Below are 22,741 nucleotides of genomic sequence, written 5' to 3'. Positions count from 1 at the left end.
AACAATTAGGCTCTGTGCACACGTCCAGTAGTTATTTATGTTGGCAGATGACGAAAATATAAATAAAATAATTTAGTACGATACATTCATTTGTATGGGGACGAAAACCTTTTAAAATGTCTTTTATTTGACTGGAGTCCAACTACAATCCTTTTTTCCTTTTTTAGTTGGATTAAAAAAGTAGAGATAAAGCACTGTAAGGAAGGGTGACACGGTCCCACCTCTTCCGAATACACTTACAAATGCCAGAAAATGTGCAAAGAAAGCAGAGAAAGGCATACACATAAAACGTAACTTTTACTTTATATTAGTTAAAAAATAGTCATAAAAAAGAACGGATCACCCGTATTACTGTGGACTGCCCTTCTAAGGGCAGGCGTCTCTGGTGTACCAAGGGTCAGCCTGCTATAATAAGGACCCAGAGGGCTATACCTGGACTCCTCCTGAACTGGCAACAGGAATTTTGGAAACATATGGACCATTTGTGACAGTTCTGTCTGCATCATTGGGTGACATTGTTCCTTTTATCACTCTCACTGCCATTTGTACATATGTTTTTTCTGACGAGTACAATTTGAAGCTGCACTTCTATTGGTTTGTGTCTTAACTATAAAGAGACCAATTTTTCCCTGAACTGAGCATTGTCAGTCTTGTCCCCTACAGAGAGAGTACTACCACTTGTATTGTTTATGTTTGTCTTACATGTGTGTTTTCTATGTACATTAGGGAAAATAAGTATTTGATGCACATTTGCAAGTTTTCCCACCTACAAAGAATGGAGAGGTCTGTAATTTTCATCGTAGGTACACTCAGTCAGACAGAATCTAAAAATAAAAAACAGAAAATCACATTTTGGCGCTCACAGACCTGATAGTTTTTCTTTAAGAAGCTCTCCTACTCTGCACTCATTACCTGTATTAATTACACCTGTTTGAACTCATTGCCTGTATAAAAGACGCCTGTCCACACAATCAATCACATCACACTCCAACCTCTCCACCATGGACAAGACCAAAGAGCTGTCTAAGGACACCAGGGAAATAATTGTGAGCCTGCATAAGGCTCGGTTCAGCTACTGGACAATAGGCAAGCAGCTTGGTGAGAAGGCAACAACTGTTGGCACAATTATTAGTCATCTTGTGTTTCTCCATTTTCTGTCAATCCTCCTCGGTCTGAGGCTCCATGCAAGATCTCGCCTCGTGGGGTAATGATGATTCTGAGAAAGGTCATTAATTAGCCCAGGACTACACGGGAGGACCTGGTAAATGACCTGGTCAATGATCTGAAGAGAGCTGGGACCATAGTCTCAAACATTACCATTAGTAACAGGTCATGTGGTCAGATGAGACCAAAATAGAACTTTTTGGTATCAACTCCACTCGTCGTGTTTGGAGGAAGAAGAAGGATGAGTACAACCCCAAGAATACCTTCCCAACCGTGAAGCATGGTGGGGAAAACATCATACTTTGGGGGTGCTTTTCTACAAAGGGGACTGGATGACTGCACCGTATTGAAGGGAGGATGGATGGCGTTATGTATCACAAGATTTTGGCCAACAACCTCCTTCCCTCAGTAAGAGCATTGAAATTGGTGATGGCTGGGTCCTCCAGCATGACAATGACCTGAAACACACAGCCAAGGAAGGAGTGGTTCCGTAAGAAGCATTTCAAGGTCCTGGAGTGGCCTAGCCAGTCTCCAGACCTAAACCCAATAGAAAATCTTTGGAGGGAGTTGAAACTCAATGTTGCCCAGCGACAGCCCCAAAACCTGAAAGGTCTGGAGCAGATCTGCATGGAGGAATGGGCCAAAATCCCTGCTGCAGTATGTAGAAACTAGGTCAAGAACTACAGGAAACGTCTGACCTCTGTAATTGCAATCAAAGGTTTCCAAATATTAAGTTCTGTTTTTCTGTTGTATCAAATACTTATTTCATGCAATAAAAAGCAAATTAATTATGTAAAAATCATACAATGTGATTTTCTGTTTTTTATTTTTAGATTCTGTCTCTCACAGTTCAGGTATATCTACAATAAAAATTACAGACCTCTCCATTCTTTGTAGGTGGGAAAACTTGCAAAATCGGCAGTGTATCAAATACTTAATTTCCCCACTGTACATAAAAAATAAATGATCAAATATAATGATCCGTTCTTTTAATGACTATTTTTTAACTAATTTAAAAGTAAAAGTTAAGTTTTATGTATACGCCTGTCTCTGCTTCCATTAGATTATAAAAGTAGTCTGCACAACTTTTTGGCTGGCCAACAAAAATGGGTAACAACTGGATCCTTTTTTAAAAAAAAATTAGAGTCTATGGGAAACGGTTCATAACAAATGATCTTCCATTATTTCATCTATTAACAGATCTATTTAAACACTGCTCATGCTCAAAACATGGTGTGCAGAGACACCTCTAGTAAAAGAAATGGACCTGTTACAAACGGAACAAAAATGGACATAAAACGGACACAAACCTAACATAAAAAGACAGTTTTATTGGTGCAAATCACCCCCGAATTCTGGAATATTTAGCTTGATAAAGGGAGAAAAATAGAAATTAGGTTGTTCATTAAAGGTTATCCTACACGTCATTGTACAGCACAGCAAGAAAATAAAATAAAAAATGAATATTTCTTACCAATAAAGAGGTATTATTGAGGTGCTAGACTATTTCCCTATTGAAGGTCACAGAGTTGACTTTATTGTTAAAAAAAAAGATTGTCCTAGTGAGAATAGCCCTTTGAGATGTTCCGTATAATTAGTAAGGCAATGGTGTAACCTCAGTGGGTGCAGGGGAACTCAAGAGGTCTCTTTTGGCTCATATGAAAAGACTGAAGTTATTAAAGGGAACCTGTCAGTATGATTAACCCTCCTAAACCGTCTATATGGGGATATAGGTAATAGGAAGCTGAGTAAAATGATACCTTGATATCTGCGATTCGATGTCGTATTCCAGAGAAATCCACATTTTCCTTTATATGTAAATGAGCTGTTAAGATCTATGGGCTGGACATAGATCTCTCTGGGAATCAGCTGACAGAGCTTATTTTAAATGAGGGGGCCCCTATGAAGATTTTGCACTGGGGCCCATGAGCTTTAAATGACTGACTGATAATATCATGTGCAGGTAATGCTAAATATTTCCACGTATTTAGATTGATCTAATGGTTTAGTTCTCAATATAACTATACGCCTATTAGTCTAAATCATCTTCTAACATCTCCCATTGTGGTTTGCAGCTGTCCAGCGCCTAGTCCAGTCTCACATGCAGTCCCTGGGGTCTCTAAGTGACAGCGATGATGACAATGAAGAAGGCGCAGATGACACTGAAGAAGGTACAGAAGAATCCACATCTAATGAACCAGAAGAATGTGTGGACTGTGGTGTGAACTGTGGCAATGGTAAGATCCTGAGCTCTTCTCCACATAATAAACTGGTGCCGCAGTAATAAATGTCCATTGCTCATGAGCTGCTATTTTGCTGTTGGTTTTCAGGTGATGAGGGTCCACCCAGTAACAGTCTAGAAACCCTACTGAACCATACTTTTCTGGAGGACAGTGCAGACACGATGGATACGACAGTCACACAGAAAGGTATTTGCTATACTGCCCCAGATATTGAGACTTCTTATCCCCAAGTAGCAGTGCAACGCTAAATTTTAGGACGTGTTCACACTGTCTTTTTCCACCATTTATTGCTGCAAAAAACAGTCAAAAGAATGATCGTATTCATTTCTATGCAAAAATGACTTGCTGTTCATTTGTTCAGACTTTTGAGCTTCTGTTAAATGCTCAGGCTTTCAAAAGACCCCAAGTATCATGCACATTTTTTAATACTTAATACAATTCAATGGGAAGGCTTTTTGTGTACATTTTTTTTCAGTGTTTCCGTCTCAAAAATTGCTAAAATGCCTAAAATTCTACTATAGTCACAAATAAATATAAATGTGATGGTGGTACAAGCCCTTTAACTGGTCTGTAGCAAATACAAAGAGAAACACATTATAATTTTAATAACGGAAGTGGTAGAATTGTAGAGGCAGTAACGTGTTCACATTGGGGTGTTTCATACTAAGCTGTAATACAGAGTTTGCAATGTTTTTTATTATAAATTGTTGTAATCATCTGGGTTTTTTCTATTTGTCTGAGCTTGAATTCTTCACTAGTAAAACTTTCAGCAGATACCAGTCCCTGACTATCTCACCATTTGGCAATGAGTTAGTGTAATAGCTGGCTAGAATGCTTAAAGGGGAAAAAATGCTATTAACCTGCAGTTATCGGGTTAATCTGCAGGTTAATAGCGTTCTGAACCCACCCGGCACCCGCACTTAGACCCCCACTGCCCGGAGGAAATAAACTTTATTCCTCCCGGTAGGGTATCTGTTTTAGTAGCGGCGGCGGTGCCGGAACAGGTTCAGTCACTGCTGTATGTATAGAGATCGGTGGCTGTAACCACACTCCCGGCATGGACTAACAGCCGGCTCTAATGCTGATTCTGCTGTCAGTCAGGAATAAAATGTATTTCCTCCCGGCAGCGAGGATCTAACTGTCGGCGTTGGACAGGTTCAGAACGCTATTAACCTGCAGATTAACCCCATATCTGCAAGTTAATAACATTTTTTCACGTGACAGGTTCCCTTTAAAGGGGCTATCCAGAACAATTTGATTGTTTTTGCTACTGGCCTAAAAACTATCAGGTCTCGATGGATGCCGGCTCAAAGCATTCACCGACCACTCCTGCAGGCTATTCTGCTGTTTCATGTCAACAGGGTAGCTCTTCTTCTTCCAGGCTGTTCTGTCGACGGGACATGACTGCCGACGTCATACTGATGGACAGCCGGCTCCCCGCACTTTCCGCTGATGCACTTTCAACGTGACATCAGCGGAAGCCGCTGAATCGCCAGCAGGAGCGGTCTGTGACCTCTCTGTGCCAGCAGAAATCTTTATTGGGCACAACTGGCAGATAGTTAACTTCCTGTTAATTCTTAGGCCCATAGAAAGAAAATTAAATAGTCCCAGACAACTCCTCTGAGTACATAATTGTTGTAACGTGTGGAACATGTGGAAACAGGCAGTTTAATGGGAAGTGAAAACCTCTCTGAGTTTCTCAATCTGCAATGGGATTTTCCCTTTCTACACCAACATCCATATGCTCACAAGTTGTGCGTAACCAAAATGTGCAAAGGTTGCATCCACTGTTTTGCACCAGCCATTGTAGACACCCAGATTATTAAGTCTAGAATTGTATTAATGTTGAAGTAACTATCCACTTTTTTTTTTTATAATACAGAGTTTCTTTGACTGTCATTAAGTTTTCAGCCAACCAATAGAATTTCGTTATACAGCAAGGCTTTAGGTTTCCAAACATGACTATTTCAAAACTGGAAACTTTGGAATTAAAGCGTCATTCCCATTTTTTGAAGATGTCGAGCACTGTACTCGGCTATCTCTTTGCCAGTTCCTCATAGAATGAATGGAGTGGTGTCACGCATGCCTTGCCATGGCTGCAGTCAGATGGGGCATTTCAGTGCTCCATTCTTGGGATCAGTGGGGTCCCACCGATCAGCAAGTTATCACCTATCCTAAGGTTAGTGTAACAGGGTCACTGGTGTTATATATGAGAGGAGGTATGTGTCACTACGGCTGCTAGCATGTGTGAACTGAACCTCCAATTTTTCCACAGCATGTTATATGGTGGGGGTGTAATCACCATTGTGAAGGGAGTGGTTTTGTGTGAAGGGCATAGAGATCGGGTGGGAAGTCATTCACCCTACCTCCCCTCAGGGTGTGGCTGAGCAAGGTTAAATGTTCAGTCACTACTTTTTTTTCTCTGGTGTGATCTGGAGAGTGAAGTCTCCAGGGTGTGTGTGGAAGCTAGAGAGCTCCACAAAAGGACTTTTGCCTGAACGGCTTGTGATACAAAGAGCTGGCGGAACCCGCTCACTTATGGACTGTGCTATACTTTAAGTTTTTGTTCTGCCATCACGCCGGAAAGGCCGTTTTTATTTTGCCAAATCTGCAGTGCTTATGCCGCTACAATAAATCTGCAGAGGAAACAGTGTCCTGAGTCTACTTCTGGAAGTAGCCGAGTGAGTCGTCTTGCCACAATAGGTAAAGTCTAAAGATGGAAATAATCCTTTTAGAAGTAAGAGGACTTATGAGTTATTCGAGATGAGTCCGGGACTCTCTTCCAGAGCATTGTGCGGATGAGTCAGAGGACAGTACACCTTGGAATGTTAAAAAAAACACGCTAAAGATTTTAGGGCCCAAAACTAAATGAAGGGTTCCTTTTAATAAAAAAAACTGCATCCAGCACTTGTCTGGTGGTAACTGCAGTCAGCCAGAATATCTTTTCTCTCTGATTGGAGCTTTACATCAGAATAATGGATCTGCAGTCATTACTTTAATGTACCCACAAAAGGATCAAACAACACATGACCACCAACAATCTATTAAAATATTAATATAAAGTTAAATATAAACAAACCTAAAAAAGACTCATAAACATCATCATAACACTGTACTCAACTTTTCTTATACGTATATGACTCGCCCCCTGGGCCGTGGGGCACTCGAGACCGGACTTCAGGGCAATGCTGGGAGTAGTAGTGGCGACCCGGTCCCATGGCTCAGGGTGGTCAGACCAGTGGCAGCCTTTTATATGTTTTAGGTAATGTCCGACTACGCCACCCGTGGATTGCGGCTATTATGAACCGCCGCTGCAAGGCAGTCCACTGAGGCTGATGGTGTGTGCAGCTGAGGTAGTATAACTCCCCACGGGACGAGTGTAGCCTCAGGGCAGTGAGCGCAAATGGTGGGGATTGAAGTGCAGGGCGTCCCAGTACCGTTAGTGCTGGCGAAGTAAGAAGCACAAAGACAACATGTTGCAGTCCAGGGTCTTTTACGCACAGTTTGTATACTCCAAGTCACTTCCGCCGGTAATGACTGCCCGAGCCGTGCTGCGTCCACCAGATGAGGGGCTCGGTCAACCCCCAGGCCATTCAGGAGTATGGCACAGGACTCCCTTCTATCCTTCCTCTGGCTCGTGCCCCACCAGTGACCAAGCTTTTGTCCAGCTGCCGCAGATCTATGCGGGTAAACGTGGGCCCCGTTTCCCGCTATCCTATATGGTGCCTTCCTAGCAAGTTTTAGCAGGGGGTCGCACCAAGTGATGATCACGACCTCCGGTTCTTGGCTGAGGATTATTCACCTCCACCAACTTGGGTTCCGGTAGCCTTTTCTTGCCTGACCCGTCACCCGTAATCTGGACTGAACCCTGATCTAAGATGGTGCCCACCTTTTATACCTCCCCTCTGAGTGTGAGCTCAGATGACCAGCACCCAATGAGCTCCTACCTATGCTCAGAAACCGTCCCCTCCTGCTCCTACATCACTGGGTTTTCCTCCCCCCTCCCCACTCCAGCCAGTGACATGTTCTGTCGTGCCTGCATTACTGTATAAATGGGAGCACCGTTGAGCTGTCCCCCGGAAATGGGGTGTGTGTGATGTATGCAGCTAACTGAGCCCTGGTCCATACTCCATCCTTACCTGGGAGTGGAATATCACACCTCTGGTTGAGGTGCAATACCCCTGTAGCGGCCGAACCCTCGGGGCGCTACATATATAAATCTCAAGAAAACTTGTGCAAGTCAGTACTTTAGAGTCACCCTGAAATGGAAAATCTACCTGGCATTACTAAAAATGTATCACTCATTAGAAACGCTAAAAAATGAATTTTCCAGTCTGTGGATGCCAGTGACATTATGGTAAGGTCACTTCTCATTTGACCCTAACACTGACTTTAAGCAGAACATTTCCAGTAATAGGAAAAAACAGAGTCAATGTTATCACTTTCTCTTTTCACCACAGACTGTTCCAGGTTACGTCATGCAGGTTTTTTTTTCAATTAGGACTTTATTGTGCAATCTTCCCTACTACAGACTAGCATTTACTGACAGTAAGCCACAGACACAAACCGGACTCTGCACTTAGGGAAATATTCAAGATTTACATCTGCTTTCCACTTGAAAGTAGCACTTCAGTATTTTTGCAAATGTAGTGCTGGACTATCATTAAAGGGAACCTGTCATGTCCTGTGTAATATCTAAACTGCCCCCATTGCGTTGTTAGTGATGCAATGTGCATCACTAACACGCTTTTTTCATTAAAAATCGGTGCTAATATCATGTGTAAAAAGCACTTTATATGTTTATATCATACCTGCTCGTTAAATCATAGGGGTGTGATTCATCACATTTAGTCAGGGTTGGCGCTGCCCATACATTTGAATTCTGCTCCTGGCTTGCACAGACGTCACTATGCCACGCTTGCGCAGTATGTCATGGCCACTGTGACATGCAGAAGTAGTGCTGTTGCAGAGTGTGACATGCAGAAGTAGTGCTGCTGCAGAGTGTGACATGCAGAAGTAGTGCTGTTGCAGAGTGTGACATGCAGAAGTAGTGCTGTTGCTTTAAAAGCATTCAGCAACTATTAGAACTAACACAAGCACATGAGACAGGAAGTATTGTGCTCCAGAAGCATCCAGAAACTAGAGGGGTTAACACAGTCACAGGAGAAGGGGGTGTTTTAGCAGAGCCCCAGGAGGATTGTGGGGAAGTTGTTTACTGTCTGGCTGGAGCCAAAGAGAAAGGTGGTGTGTGTGTTCTGCATCTGACAGAAGTTGCCCCTGCAAGTGAAAAAGATTCAAGTCAGGAATGAAGCTAAGCACAGGTCAGATAGAGTTCCTGAACTAGCAGTGCAGAGTATTGTCAAGCAGAAAGATAAGGACTGTAAGAAGTGGTGCCACAGGGATCATCTCCCTCTGCAAACCCTCTCCCCCTCCTCCATCTCACTGTGCTGTAAAGAATGCTGTATTCATTAATGTGCCTTTGAATTAGAACTGTGCTGTCCTGTACTACTGGGAAGACTATGAACTGCTGTGCTGCTAAGTAAACTGTACTGTTTGTCACTGGAGCCTGTTGCTCATAAGACTTAACTGTCATGGGTGTGTTAGAGGTGACAGACAGTCGCCCTGCAGTGGTTTGCAGGAGGTCTCCACGTTTGGCAATGCAGACAGCTGCCTAGATAGGAGGCTGTGTTTAGGACCTAGCGACTACCTCGCTTTAGTCTGGGTGTATATATACCTGGTGTGTCTAGGTGGGCGTCGCCGGTTTTACTCATTTCTACTTGGAACTTGGCTGAAGCAGCATCACGTCCTCTCTGGAGTCTCTAGGCCGTGTGCCCTGTTGGAGTTTCTTCTAAAGCTAAGTTGTTATTCCCCTGTGTTGTCTTCCCCTTTTGTCTTAAGAGTGCTAGCGGAGGTTGCCTAGTGCTCATCTCCTTCCAACCCCAGCTATGGCCTTACGTCAGGAATAGTAGGACAAGGCACGTGATCGGCGACAGCTGCGGAGGCTGTATAGGGACGTTCGGGGGAGACAGGGTGACGCTAGTCCATTTTAAGAGGTCACCTCTTCCCCCTTTCTCTAGTGTCTGGGCTCCCTTTCCCCTCTGTGTTGCACTCACACCTGGCGTGACTCTCGGTGTTGCACTCTGGTGTGACATTATAACCGGCCGAGCACGTTTTCTAAAAAAAAAAAAAAAACAACAACACAAGATTGACATTTTGTTTTGTTTTTACTTTGTGTGTTTTTGGCCTTGCACCTTTTTTTCCTTACTCCCTTTAGTATGGAATCAGTTGCAGAGCTCGCAGAGCAGTTCCAAGGTTCAGCAGCAGTATCAACAGTTACAGGCCGCCAATGTGGGGGTCTCTGCAGGTAGGCCTGTCCAGACTGAACCCAAGGTTGCCCTCCCGGACAGGTTTTCAGGAGGTAGGGACAGTTTTTTTGTGTTTAAGGAGGAATGCAAATTGTATTTCAAGCTTCGTCCCTACTCCTCTGGTTATGAGGAGCAACGGGTTGGCATTGTGATCTCTCTACTGCAGGGAGATCCTCAGTCGTGGGCGTTTTCGTTACCGCAGGGTTCGGTTTGTCTCCAATCTGTGGAGGGGTTTTTTGGAGCTCTTGCCCTCATCTATGATGACCCTGACCAAGTCGCCTTGGCTGAGTCTAAGCTACGTCGCCTTCAGCAGGGGATTCGGTCAGTGGAAACATACAGTTCGGAATTCCGTAGATGGGCAACGGATTGCAAATAGAATGACTCAGCCCTTAAAAGTCAATTTTGTGAGGGGCTAACGGAAAGGTTGAAAGATGCCCTGACTGTATATGATACCCCTCAGTCCTTGGAGGCTGCCATGTCTTTGGCCATACGTCTGGATAGGCACCTTCGGGATAGACGGGTGCGACCTCCTTCTCCGAGGCCTTCTTGTCGGGGTTGTGTACCTTTGCCAAGGGAGTGGTCTTGGGGTGAACCAGTACTGGGGGAGGGGGAGGAACCTATGCAGTTAGGGGGTGTCTATACATCATACATCTTCCCGGAGATTCGCTGGAAAAAAGGCGTATTTTTTTTTATGGGAAAAAGGGACACTTTTTGGGGACCTGTCCTTCAATTCCTGAACAAAAAGAAACTCGATTAACTCTCTGTAGTCTGGAGTTGGAAAAACAAGGGGTGCATTTGTGGCCAAACTGCAGTTCCCGCTTTGTCCTGACTGCAGATGTGGTGCTAGAGAGCAAAATCAAAAAAATTTCTGTGTTTCTTGACAGTGGAGTCGGGGTCAGCATGGTTGTGAAAACTCATGGTCTCGCTTGCTGTGCTTTAGCTGAACCTATTTCCATCTTTGTCATTGACTCGGCGCCACTTGCACAGAAAGCATTTACTCAGATTGTACATAATGTGAAACTGAGGGTGGGATCAGTTCATTGATAAATCATTCCTTGCTATGTTTTGGAGAATCTCCCTACTCCGATTGTTTTAGGTATCCCCTGGCTTGTTAAATATAATCCATTGGTGGTTTGGCAAGCCGGGGAAATTTTTGAATGGGGAGATAACTGCCGTGAGAACTGTCTGAATGTTTCCATTGCTGCTGTCTCTGCGGAGATACTTCCTGCTTTTCTGTCTGGTTTTGAGGACGTTTTTTCTGAGGAGGGATGTCAGGATTTGCCTCCTCATCGTGCTTATGACTGTCCTATTAACCTGACCCCCGGAGCTAAACTACCCAAGTCGAGACTGTATAATCTTTCTGGCCCTGAGAGACAAGCCATGAAGGATTTCATTGCGGAAAGTCTGGAGAAGGGACATATCAGACCCTCATCTTCGCCCTGGCGGCAGGGTTCTTCTTTGTGAAGAAAAAAGATGGCGGTCTACGTTCCTGTTTAGATTTCCGGGAATTAAATCAAATTACCATCCGTGATCCATACCCTCTTCCTCTGATTCCTGATTTGTTCAGCCAGGTTGTGGGAGCTAAGGTATTCTCCAAGTTGGATTTAAGGGGAGCCTACGATCTGGTTAGAATCAGAGAAGGGGACGAATGGAAGACAGCGTTCAATACCCCGGAATGTCATTTCAAGAGTCTGGTTATGCCTTTTGGCTTGACCAATGCACCTGCGGTATTCCAGCATTTCATAAATTATATTTTCCATCATTTGTGGGGAGGTTTGTGGTGGTCTATCTGGACGATATTTTGGTTTATTCACCTGATTTTGAGACCCATCGGGGGCATGTTAAGCAGGTGCTCCAGATATTAAGGGATAACAAACTGTATGCCAAACTAGAGAAATGTGTTTTCGCTGTTCAGGAGGTGCAGTTTTTGGGGTACTTGTTGTCATCTTAAGATTTTCGGATGGATCCAGAGAAGATCCGTGCAGTCCTTGACTGGGAACGTCCCAAAAACCTGAAGGCCCTACAACGTTTTCTGGGCTTTACTAATTTTTACAGGAAATTCATCCAAAATTACTCTGTTGTAGTGAAACCCCTTACTGACATGACTAAGAAGGCGTCTGATTTTTCCAAATGGTCGAAGGCTTCACTACAGGCTTTTTCTTCCTTAAAGAATCATTTTGCCACTGCACCTATACTCAGTCAACCCGATGTTTCAGATGTATATATACCTGGTGTGTCTAGGTGGGCGTCGCCAGTTATACTTATTTCTACTTGGAACTTGGCTGAAGCAGCATCACGTCCTCTCTGGAGTCTTTAGGCTGTGCACCCTGTTGGAGTTTCTTCTAAAGCTAAGTTGTTATTCCCCTGTGTTGTCTTCCCCTTTTGTCTTTAGAGTGCTAGCGGAGGTTGACTAGTGATCATCTCCTTCCACCCCCAGCTATAGCCTTACGCCAGGGATAGTAGGGCGAGGCACGTGATCGGCAACAGCTGCGGAGGCTGTATAGGGAAGTTAGGGGGAGACAGGGTGATGCTAGTCCAGATTAGGAAGTCACCTCTTCCCCCTTTCCCTAGTGTCTGGGCTCCCTTTCCGCTTTGTGTTGCACTCACACCTGGCATGACTCTCTGTGTTGCACTCACACCTGGCGTGACATTAACTTGCACTGGCTGTGCGGCTTCTTATTAAATGCTACTGTTCTACTGTTTATGAGGACTCTTGTCAAGTGTGTCTGGTCAGCAAGTGAAACAATCTACGTGTCTGTGCCTGAGGGTCAATAGCCCTGTGCGCCTGAGAGAAGCTGCAGCACATGGTCTATGGTCGCCCTGAGTAACGGCTCCCCCAGGATTCCAAAGAATTCATGTAACCTGTCCCGCCCCTATCTGAACCTAGCAACATGTGTGTACCACCACTGTACATAAAAAAATAAATACTCAAATACTCACTTCTCCCTGTTACCCCGCTGTTCCGGTCTCCTCAGCGTCTTCTTACCCTCTGCACTGCTCATCACAGAGGACGCACGGTAGTGACGTCACCGCATACTCTGCACTGAGACGTCACAGAGCTCAGACGCAGAGGGGGAATGATGGGGCCCCCCATTTTTGTTCTGGGCCCCGGCACTTGCCCAGGTGCGTGATGCCGGCCCTGGCTTTGTGTATACCTGTACTGTTTTTCAGTTGTCTACCAAATAGATTATTTTTTCGCCTCTGATATAGTTAATCTAATGCAGACTCCATTACCTATGATGTCACAGGGTTTGCATAGGGGCACAGTATCAATACATTGCACTTTTTCTGCTCTACGTCATATGTAATGGCAGCAGTGATAGATCAGTGACATGGAACTGTAGTCTCCTGATTGCAGAGTTTCAATGTGTAACGGGTCTGGGAGGCGGAACCTCTGAGCTACTATACAAGGGGGCGGTCCTTGTAAGGGAGCGGGTGGCGACCAGGGAAGACAGGCAGGCAGTCACGGCAGGTGACCGGGACAGTCTCTGGATGAACGGGCAGGAGGTCACGGCAAGTGACCGGGGCAGTCTCTGGGTACAGGGTAGGTACGACCTGTGGCGGCTGATGGTAGACGTGAGCTCCCAGGTGAGCAGGCGAGAGTCTCTGGATAAACGGGTGGTCACAGCATGTGACGGCGGAGCCTCCAGGAAGACCAACAGACAGGCGGCAGATGAGCGCTCCCAGGTGAGCGGGCAGAAGTCACTGGACAGGCGGGTGGTCACAGCACGTGACGGCAGAGCCTCCAGGTAGGCTAGCAGACAGGCAGCAGATGAGCGCTCCCAGGTGAGCGGGCAGGAGTCACTGGACAGGCAGGTGGTCACTGCACGTGACGGCGGAGCCTCCAGGTAGGCTAGCAGGCAGGTAGCAGATGTGCGCTCCCAGGTGAGCGGGCAAGCTGGTCCATAGACAGACTGACAGGAGTTGGAAGGCAGACCGTCGGACCTCAGGCAAGCAGGCAGGTAGCTGATGTGCGCTCCCAGGTGAGCGGGCAAGATGGTCCTTAGACAGACTGACAGGAGTTGGAAGGCAGACCGTCGGACCTCAGGCTAGCAGGCAGGTAGCAGAATATCAGGCAGGAATAAGACAGCAAGCTGGCAGGAATCTGGCAGGTATCTGGCAGGTAACTGGCAACGGGACCTGAGGGCTGAAGCAGAGTAGTGAACAGTGCAACAACATTGCTCGGGCACCTCCATTTATATATGGTGAAGTCCTCCGGCCATTGGCCGGGAACTCCTTAGGACGGCGCGCGCGGCCCCTTTAAGAGGGAGGGAGCGCGCGCGCGCCCTAAGCACAGTGGCCGGGAAGGAACGCGCGCTGCCAGCAGAGCGGGAGGAGGACGCCGGGCTCGGAGCAGAGGGGTGAGGGGAACAGCGTCCCTGCCTAGCAGAGGGCAGGGACGCCGGCGCTACAGTACCCCCCCCTTTAGGCCCCCCCTTTTTTAGGCCAGAGAGAAATTTATCAAGGACGAGAGGGGCATGGATGTTCTCCCGGGGCTCCCACGTTCTCTCTTCAGGACCAAACCCCTTCCAATCTACTAGAAAAAAGGTCTTCCCTCTTACCCTTTTGGTGGCCAGAATGTTCTCTACCTCAAATTCGTTTTCAGCGGAAACCGGAGCAGGAGGCGTACCTGTAGACTTGGAAAAAGAGTTAAGTACCACAGGTTTGAGGAGAGATACATGGAAGGAGTTAGGGATCCGCAAGTTGGCCGGGAGTTTCAATTTATAGGCCACCGGGTTGATCTGACTGATGACCTCCAGAGGACCGATGAACCGAGGCCCTAACTTATAGGAAGGAATCTTGAGCCGGACATACTTGGACGAGAGCCAGACCTTATCCCCTGGACGGAATTGAGGAGGATCCAGACGTTTTTTGTCAGCATGTCTTTTCATACGCTCGGATGACAGAAGGAGTGCGGATCGGGTACTCTCCCATATGGAGGAAAATTTGTTAACAAGAGATTCCGCAGCCGGATTATCCACCGAGGTGGAGACGGGAAATGGGATCCGAGGATGCTGACCGAAGACTACAAAAAACGGGGATTTGGAGGAAGATTCGCTCTCGTGATTGTTGTAAGAAAATTCGGCCCATGGCAGGAGATCCACCCAGTCTGAATGGTGGGCATTAACGAAGTGCCGGAGGTAACTGGTCAGGTTCTGATTGATCCGCTCCACTTGACCATTAGACTGTGGGTGGTAAGCGGAGGAGAAGTCCAGGGTGACGTCTAGCAGTTTACAAGTGGCTCTCCAGAAGCGTGAAGTGAACTGTACCCCACGATCCGACAAGATGTGGAGGGGCAGGCCATGAAGACGGAAGATGTGGCGGATAAAGTCTTTAGCCAGCTCGGGTGCAGACGGGAGGCCTGGCAGGGGAACGAAATGAGCCATCTTGGAAAAGCGGTCAGCGACCACCCAAATGACCGTACAACCGGCAGAGACGGGAAGATCAGTTATAAAGTCCATTGCTATATGCTGCCAGGGGGCAGCAGGTACTGGGAGCGGAAGGAGGCGACCGGCTGGCAGATGTCTCGGAACCTTGTTGCGGGCGCAGGACACACAGGCAGAAACAAAGTCTATTACGTCCTTGTGCAGGGTAGGCCACCAGTAGTGCCGGGAAATAAGTTGGAGGGTCTTTTTCTGACCGGCGTGGCCAGCCAGTTTAGACGAGTGACCCCAGTGTAGGATCTTCTCCCGATCAGGTACTGATACGAACGTCTTACCGGGAGGGAGACGATTTAGACTCACGGGAGCCACCTGCATTACTCTGGCGGGATCGATGATGTGTTTCGGTTCCTCCTCGAGATCAGACACCAGAAAGGATCGGGACAAGGCGTCCGCCTTGATGTTTTTGTCAGCCGGGCGAAAATGAAGAATAAAATCAAAGCGAGCAAAAAATAAGGACCACCGAGTTTGGCGCGGGTTAAGTCTCTGGGCATGCTGGAGGTAAGCCAAGTTCTTGTGGTCAGTGTAAATTATTACCGGGTGAAGAGCCCCTTCGAGCAGGCAACGCCACTCCTCCAATGCCAGCTTGATGGCCAATAACTCTCGATCGCCTATGGAATAGTTGCGCTCAGAAGAGGAGAAGAGTTTGGAGAAGAAGCCACAAGTTACCATTCTCCCGGAAGATGATTTTTGGGTAAGTACCGCTCCGGCTCCAGAGGAGGAGGCGTCAACCTCCAGGAAGAACTGCTTGTTGCCATCTGGGCGATGCAGCACCGGGGCGGAAGAGAAGGCCTGTTTTAAGGAAAGAAAGGCCTCCTCTGCTTCGGGCGGCCACTCTCTGGGATTAGTACCCTTACGGGTGAGCGCGGAAATTGGAGCAGTCCGGGAAGAGAAGTGCGGAATGAAGAGGCGGTAGTAGTTGGCGAAGCCCAGGAACCGCTGAATGGCCTTCAACCCCTCCGGTCGGGGCCATTTCTCGATGGCAGACAGTTTCTCTGGATCCATTCGAAGGCCGGTCTGAGAAATAATGTAGCCCAAAAACAGAAGCGAGGTCTGCTCAAAGAGGCACTTCTCATATTTAGCGAAGAGGTGATTCTGCCTGAGCCTGAGCAGGACCTGACGAACGTCTCTCCGGTGAGTCTGGAGATCCGGAGAGAAGACCAAGATGTCGTCCAGGTACACCACTACGCAGGAGTAGAGAAGGTCCCGGAAGATGTCATTGACCAACTCTTGAAAGACGGCAGGAGCGTTACAGAGACCAAAGGGCATTACCAGATATTCATAGTGGCCGTCCCGGGTGTTGAATGCAGTCTTCCATTCATCCCCTTGACGGATACGGACCAGGTTGTACGCCCCACGGAGGTCCAGTTTGGTGAAGATTCTAGCCCCTCTCAGACGATCAAATAATTCTGGAATAAGCGGAAGGGGGTACTTATTCTTCACCGTGATCTGGTTAAGGCCTCTATAGTCTATACAGGGACGGAGAGAGCCGTCCTTCTTTTTTACGAAAAAGAAGCCTGCTCCCGCCGGGGAGGTAGATTTCCGGATGAATCCTCTGGCCAAATTCTCCTCAATATATTCGGACATCGACCGGGTCTCAGCAGCGGACAATGGGTAAATACGCCCACGGGGAGGCGTAGTACCGGGTAACAGGTCGATAGGACAGTCGTATGGTCTATGAGGGGGTAATGTCTCTGCCTCCTTTCTATTAAAGACATCAGCAAATGACCAATAGGGAATCGGAAGTCCAGGTAGATTAGTTGGGGAAGGAGAAGGACGGGCGGGATGAACAGGAACCAAACAAGTCTTATGACAGTCCTGTCCCCAGCGAAGGACCTCTCCGGTCTGCCAGTCAAGCACGGGTGCATGTCTCTGGAGCCAAGGTAGACCTAGTAAGAGGGCGTGAGAGAGTCCAGGCAGAACATGAAAAGAGATGCTCTCAGAATGCAGCATTCCCACCTGCAGAGTTACGGATTTGGTGATGAGTTGGATGGGACGTGGTAAGAGGCCCCCATCCACAGCAGCGACAGATAATGGTATAGCCAGAGGTTTGGTGGGAATGCGGTATTTTTCTACCAGGGCCTGTGAAATAAGATTCCCGGCCGCTCCAGAGTCAAGTTGGGCTAGTTCGAAATAACGATTCTCCCCGCAGATAATTGAGACTGACAGCAGCAGAGATGGAGAGGATTTATTCTTGTCTAGGTCGACCTCTCTGAGCGAACCTAGACACAGGCGTCTCCCGACCTCTCCGGGCAGGTACGGATCCGGTGCTCCTTACTGCCACAGTAGAAGCAGCTCCCCTCGGCACGGCGTAAGTCCTGACGGGTTTTGACCATCTTGGTCTGGTCGACCTGCATAGGCTCAGGAGAGTGTACCTGGGAAGAGACGGAGGGAGTGACGGGTTTCTGAAGAGTAGGAGCTAGACGTGGAAACCTCCTCTCACGGGTGACCTCTTTGGCACGCTCCTGGAACCGTAGGTCAAATTCGGGTGGCAAGAGTTATTAGGTCATCGAGAGTGGTAGGAATGTCCCGACCGGCAAGTTTATCTTTAATACGGCCGGACAGACCCTCCCAGAAGACGGATACCAGAGCGTCGTTATCCCAGGCCAGCTCCGAGGCAAGGGTACGGAACCGTATGGCATATTGGCCCACGGTGAGATTTCCCTGACGGAGGCGTAGCAGAGATGATGCGGATGAGGTCTTCCGTCCGGGTTCGTCGAAGACTTTCCGGAAAGCCGTAAGAAAGGCAGGCAAGCCGGACACCAGGGGGTCTCCTCTCTCCCATAGAGGATTTAGCCAGGCCAGGGCCTCCCCGGTGAGATGGGACATGATGAAGGCAATTTTGGCCCGGTCGGAGTTAAACTGGTGGGACAATAGTTCAAAGTGCAGGGTGCACTGGTTTATGAAGCCCGTAGCTTGAGCGGGGTCGCCTCCGAAGCGTGGAGGTGTAGAAAGCCGGGGTCCGGGGCAGGATGCCATGGTATTGGTGGGCAGCGGCGCTGCCGGGCTGCGAGTCATGACACTAGCGGTGGTTGCTGGTGGAGCAGTCAGAGTGTCCAGGAAAGAGTTGACATTCCGCAGATGACTCAGGATGGACTCCTGTTGGGACCTCTGACGGGACAGTTCATGACATAGGTCCGAAAGCGAGGGAGCTTGGGTGCCACCGGGTTCCATCTGGCCCGAGCAAACTGTAACGGGTCTGGGAGGCGGAACCTCTGAGCTACTATACAAGGGGGCGGTCCTTGTAAGGGAGCGGGTGGCGACCAGTGAAGACGGGCAGGCAGTCACAGCAGGTGACCGGGACAGTCTCTGGATGAACGGGCAGGAGGTCACGGCAAGTGACCGGGGCAGTCTCTGGGTACAGGGTAGGTACGACCTGTGGCGGCTGATGGTAGACGTGAGCTCCCAGGTGAGCAGGCGAGAGTCTCTGGATAAACGGGTGGTCACAGCATGTGACGGCGGAGCCTCCAGGAAGACCAACAGACAGGTGGCAGATGAGCGCTCCCAGGTGAGCGGGCAGAAGTCACTGGACAGGCGGGTGGTCACAGCACGTGACGGCAGAGCCTCCAGGTAGGCTAGCAGACAGGCAGCAGATGAGCGCTCCCAGGTGAGCGGGCAGGAGTCACTGGACAGGCAGGTGGTCACTGCACGTGACGGCGGAGCCTCCAGGTAGGCTAGCAGGCAGGTAGCAGATGTGCGCTCCCAGGTGAGCGGGCAAGCTGGTCCATAGACAGACTGACAGGAGTTGGAAGGCAGACCGTCGGACCTCAGGCAAGCAGGCAGGTAGCTGATGTGCGCTCCCAGGTGAGCGGGCAAGATGGTCCTTAGACAGACTGACAGGAGTTGTAAGGCAGACCGTCGGACCTCAGGCTAGCAGGCAGGTAGCAGAATATCAGGCAGGAATAAGACAGCAAGCTGGCAGGAATCTGGCAGGTAACTGGCAACGGGACCTGAGGGCTGAAGCAGAGTAGTGAACAGTGCAACAACATTGCTCGGGCACCTCCATTTTGGAGGAGGTGCCTTATATATGGTGAAGTCCTCCAGCCATTGGCCGGGAACTCCTTAGGACGGCGCGCGCGGCCCCTTTAAGAGGGAGGGAGCGCGCGCGCGCGCCCTAAGCACAGTGGCCGGGAAGGAGCGCGCACTGCCAGCAGAGCGGGAGGAGGACGCCGGGCTCGGAGCAGAGGGGTGAGGGGAACAGCGTCCCTGCCTAGCAGAGGGCAGGGACGCCGGCGCTACACAATGCATTGTATGAGATGCAGGTTCAGCCTGTCTCCGTTGCCTCCTGCTTGTGATATATTGCTCCATGTGAGCTCTTACAAGCAGGAGGCAGGAAAAGCAGTGTGAAGCTGCATGTCTTAGGACACACTGGAGATTTTGCACACAGCACTCCCATATGTTATTCAATATGAAGTATGCTATTTTTGTATGGAATCATCTACTATAAAACTGCTTACTTATATAAATACAGAAATAATATCTTCAGCTGAAGGTAAGACACACAGATAAATAAGCTTGGATCTTGGCTGAAGTGATTATGTCATTCTACCATTCACAGGAAGTCAGAGAATGACTTTCTGTCTGCATGGGGGAGTATGTACTCGACTAGTGGTCAAACTGAAGATCACATACCACAACTGCCCATTTTATACAGGTTCAACTTGAAGACAGAGGAAAACGGGGATGATGAACTCTGGATAGGCTGGCCATATCAAGTGCATAATGAAGAGTATAGTGGCAGCCACAATATGTGTACAGGCTGCCATGCCAGCAATCAGGCTGCCATCGTCGTCTATGCATCTCAGCAGTCAGACCCCACCAATCTTATATTAATGGCTTATGCTAAAGATGTCTCTAGTGTGCCTGTAAGACATTACTATATGTAAATGTGACCCTGTTCATTTTTCTATTACAGATAAGGGGTGTGACAAGCAAGTGTCATCTGTGGAACATCCATAATGTCTTCATGTTACAGGTGCCTTACCTCTCTACAGACTGGAACCAAACTGCTATTTCTCGAGTTAGTGTGGCCTCTTCCCTCTTTTATCTCTTTGCAGCATCCCAACCATCCACGTCCATCCATGAGTCTGTTATCCTGCTGCAGAGATCAGACAATCCTGTATATTTATGTGATATAGCCAGCTTTCGCAAAGCAATAAACTCTATAACTTACCCTTGTGCATTATAATCACTGTACAGACCTGAGCAAATGAAATATTTTTTTTCAAAAGGAGCCTAATAGTAACTGTAATAAATGCTCAAACGCAAGTATTCGAGTCAAAAGCTGGTGTAGATCATCAGGTAAATCTAAAATTGTATGGCCGTAAACTGCTTACAAGGCATTTTTTTAATGTTACATTTACAATGTAACAACTTAAAGGGGTTGTTTGGTTTACAAAACCCACTATTAAAGGGAATCTGTCAGCGGGTTTTTGCTGTATAATATGAGAGCAGCATAACATAGGGCAAGGGAGCCTGATTCCAGGGATGTATCACTTACTGAGCTGCTTAATGTAGTTTTCATAGAATACCTGTTTTGTCTGATGGGGACCTAGCAGAGCTATGTTTTCTGCTCTGTGTGTTACCCTGCCCACACCCCTGACTGGCAGCTTCCTGTGTACACTGTGCATTGTGAGCAGGCTGCCAATCAGTGGTGGGGGTGGAGTTACACAGCTTAGCCTGACTGCTGGTCATGTGAGCTGTAGTCCTGGCAATGTTAATCTCCTACTGATAAAACACTCGTTGCATTGTAACTACAACACACAGTCTAATAAGTGACACATCCCTGCAATCAGGATTTTATGCCCTATATTATGCTACTCTCAGATTAAATAGCAAAAACCTGCTGACAGATTCCCTTTAAGGAATTCTGAATAGGGTCTCCTGTTAAGGATCCTCATTATTAAGCCAAGAACTTCTACAAAGGGCATCTCTCTGCAGGATTTAGGGTATGTGCACCTGTTATGTATTTGCTGCATCTTTGTCATGTGTTTTTTTCCTGGACAAACCCTTTAACATGCAGACCATTTCGTAGACAACTCGTTGTGACCTGTGTATTGTTTCATTTTATCTGCAGGAGAATTGAACTATTGCTCCAACACAATTTACAGCTGGACACTAGGGACACCTTGTGATCTGCCAAAGAGGGTATTCTCGTCTCAAACCTTTATGCCATAAATATCTCATAGAGGAGGTTCCTACCTCTGGGACTGACACTTATCTTGAAACTTGTTCTCTCTGAAAATAGCATAGTAACAATGTAGAGGTGGTAACTGCATCCATCAGACATTAATGGTAAAATCTGTGGATATTACATAAATGTTTAAGATGAAAATTCCTCTTTTAAAGAGAACCTGTCACCAGTTTTTTGCTATGAAATCTGAGAGACCCTGATTCCAGCGATATCTCACTTACTGGGCTACATGCTGTGGTTTTCATAAAATCACTGTTTTATCAGCAGGAGATTATCACTAGAGAACTAGTAAACCTGCTGCTATGTAGTCCTCCATGTTCATGAGCTCTGTATAATCCCGCCCACATTGCTGATTGGCAGCTTTCTGCCTATGAACACTGTACACAGAAATCTGTCAAGCAGTGATGTGAGTGGGGTTATACAGAGCTATTGAGAAATCTGGTATATCTGCAGCTGATAAAACTGTGATTTTATCAAAACTGCAGCAAGCAGCCCAGTAAGTGACACATTGCTGGAATCAGGGTGTCTGTCCCTACATCATACTTCTCTCAGATGGGGTAGCAAAAACCTGGTGGCAGATTCCCTTTAAAGGGAACCTGCCAGCTCATTCATGCTGCCCATATCACTAACACTATGAATCAAGGACTGGCTTTTGCATTAGAAACATCTGTACTCCGGTGTTTACAGAAAAACATAGTTGAAAGGATGGTCAGGAATGAGGTGGCCTGGGATAAGGCATCCAGTCTAAGAGAAATGTCCCATGCTAGCTTCTCCCCACCCACTCAGCTTGACTGACAGGTCTTTCCCTATACACATAGCAGGAGAGATCTGTCAGATGGGGTGAAGACAGTGGGAACATTCCTCTTGGACCATACACCTCATCCTCGGCCTCCATTACAACTATTTTTTTCTCTAAAATGCTGCAGCATTTCAGAGTGAGCCATAGATGTCTGTAATATAGAATACGGTCTTTGATTCATGGTGCTCATAGTTCGGGCAGCAGAAATCATAGGGCAGGTTACCTTTCATGTCAGGGGACCCTTCTTACAAAAAGGCATTCCTCACATGTATTAAAGCTGTCAAACAGTCGCAAATCATGCACACGGAGTGTCTAAAACATAACACCCGAGCACGCTGAAGATACTCGGAAAACACCCGAGCATGCTCGTAAATCTCGAGTAACGAGCATGCTCGCTCATCACTATTAGTCAGGTCACATTCCGAGGTCAGAATTCCAGGAAGGTAAGTGGATTAAGGCAAAGGGGATAGGTAAACGGATGGTCAAAGGCAAGGTCCAAGCTCAGACAGCAAAAGATCAGAAACGGAGCACTGGAA

General features: G+C 47.5%; 1 protein-coding gene across 1 annotated transcript in view; it reads left to right on the top strand.

Annotated features, from left to right (window-relative positions):
- The window catches only part of PPP1R1B (protein phosphatase 1 regulatory inhibitor subunit 1B), a 72,807-nt gene extending 52,422 nt beyond the window's left edge, over positions 1 to 20,385 (top strand). Inside the window, exons 5-7 of the mRNA XM_073681113.1 lie at positions 3,240 to 3,401; positions 3,495 to 3,593; positions 20,129 to 20,385. Coding sequence (XP_073537214.1) covers positions 3,240 to 3,401; positions 3,495 to 3,593; positions 20,129 to 20,172 — 305 coding nt within the window. The 3' untranslated portion in view covers positions 20,173 to 20,385. The remainder of the gene's footprint in view (positions 1 to 3,239; positions 3,402 to 3,494; positions 3,594 to 20,128) is intronic.
- Positions 20,386 to 22,741: the final 2,356 nt, after the last annotated feature.

The sequence above is a fragment of the Phyllobates terribilis genome, unplaced genomic scaffold (assembly GCF_046119375.1).
Source record: "Phyllobates terribilis strain yellow unplaced genomic scaffold, ASM4611937v1 Scaffold_5__5_contigs__length_657084704, whole genome shotgun sequence".
NCBI classification, from domain to species: domain Eukaryota; kingdom Metazoa; phylum Chordata; class Amphibia; order Anura; family Dendrobatidae; genus Phyllobates; species Phyllobates terribilis.
This window is presented reverse-complemented; position numbering and strand designations above follow the sequence as displayed.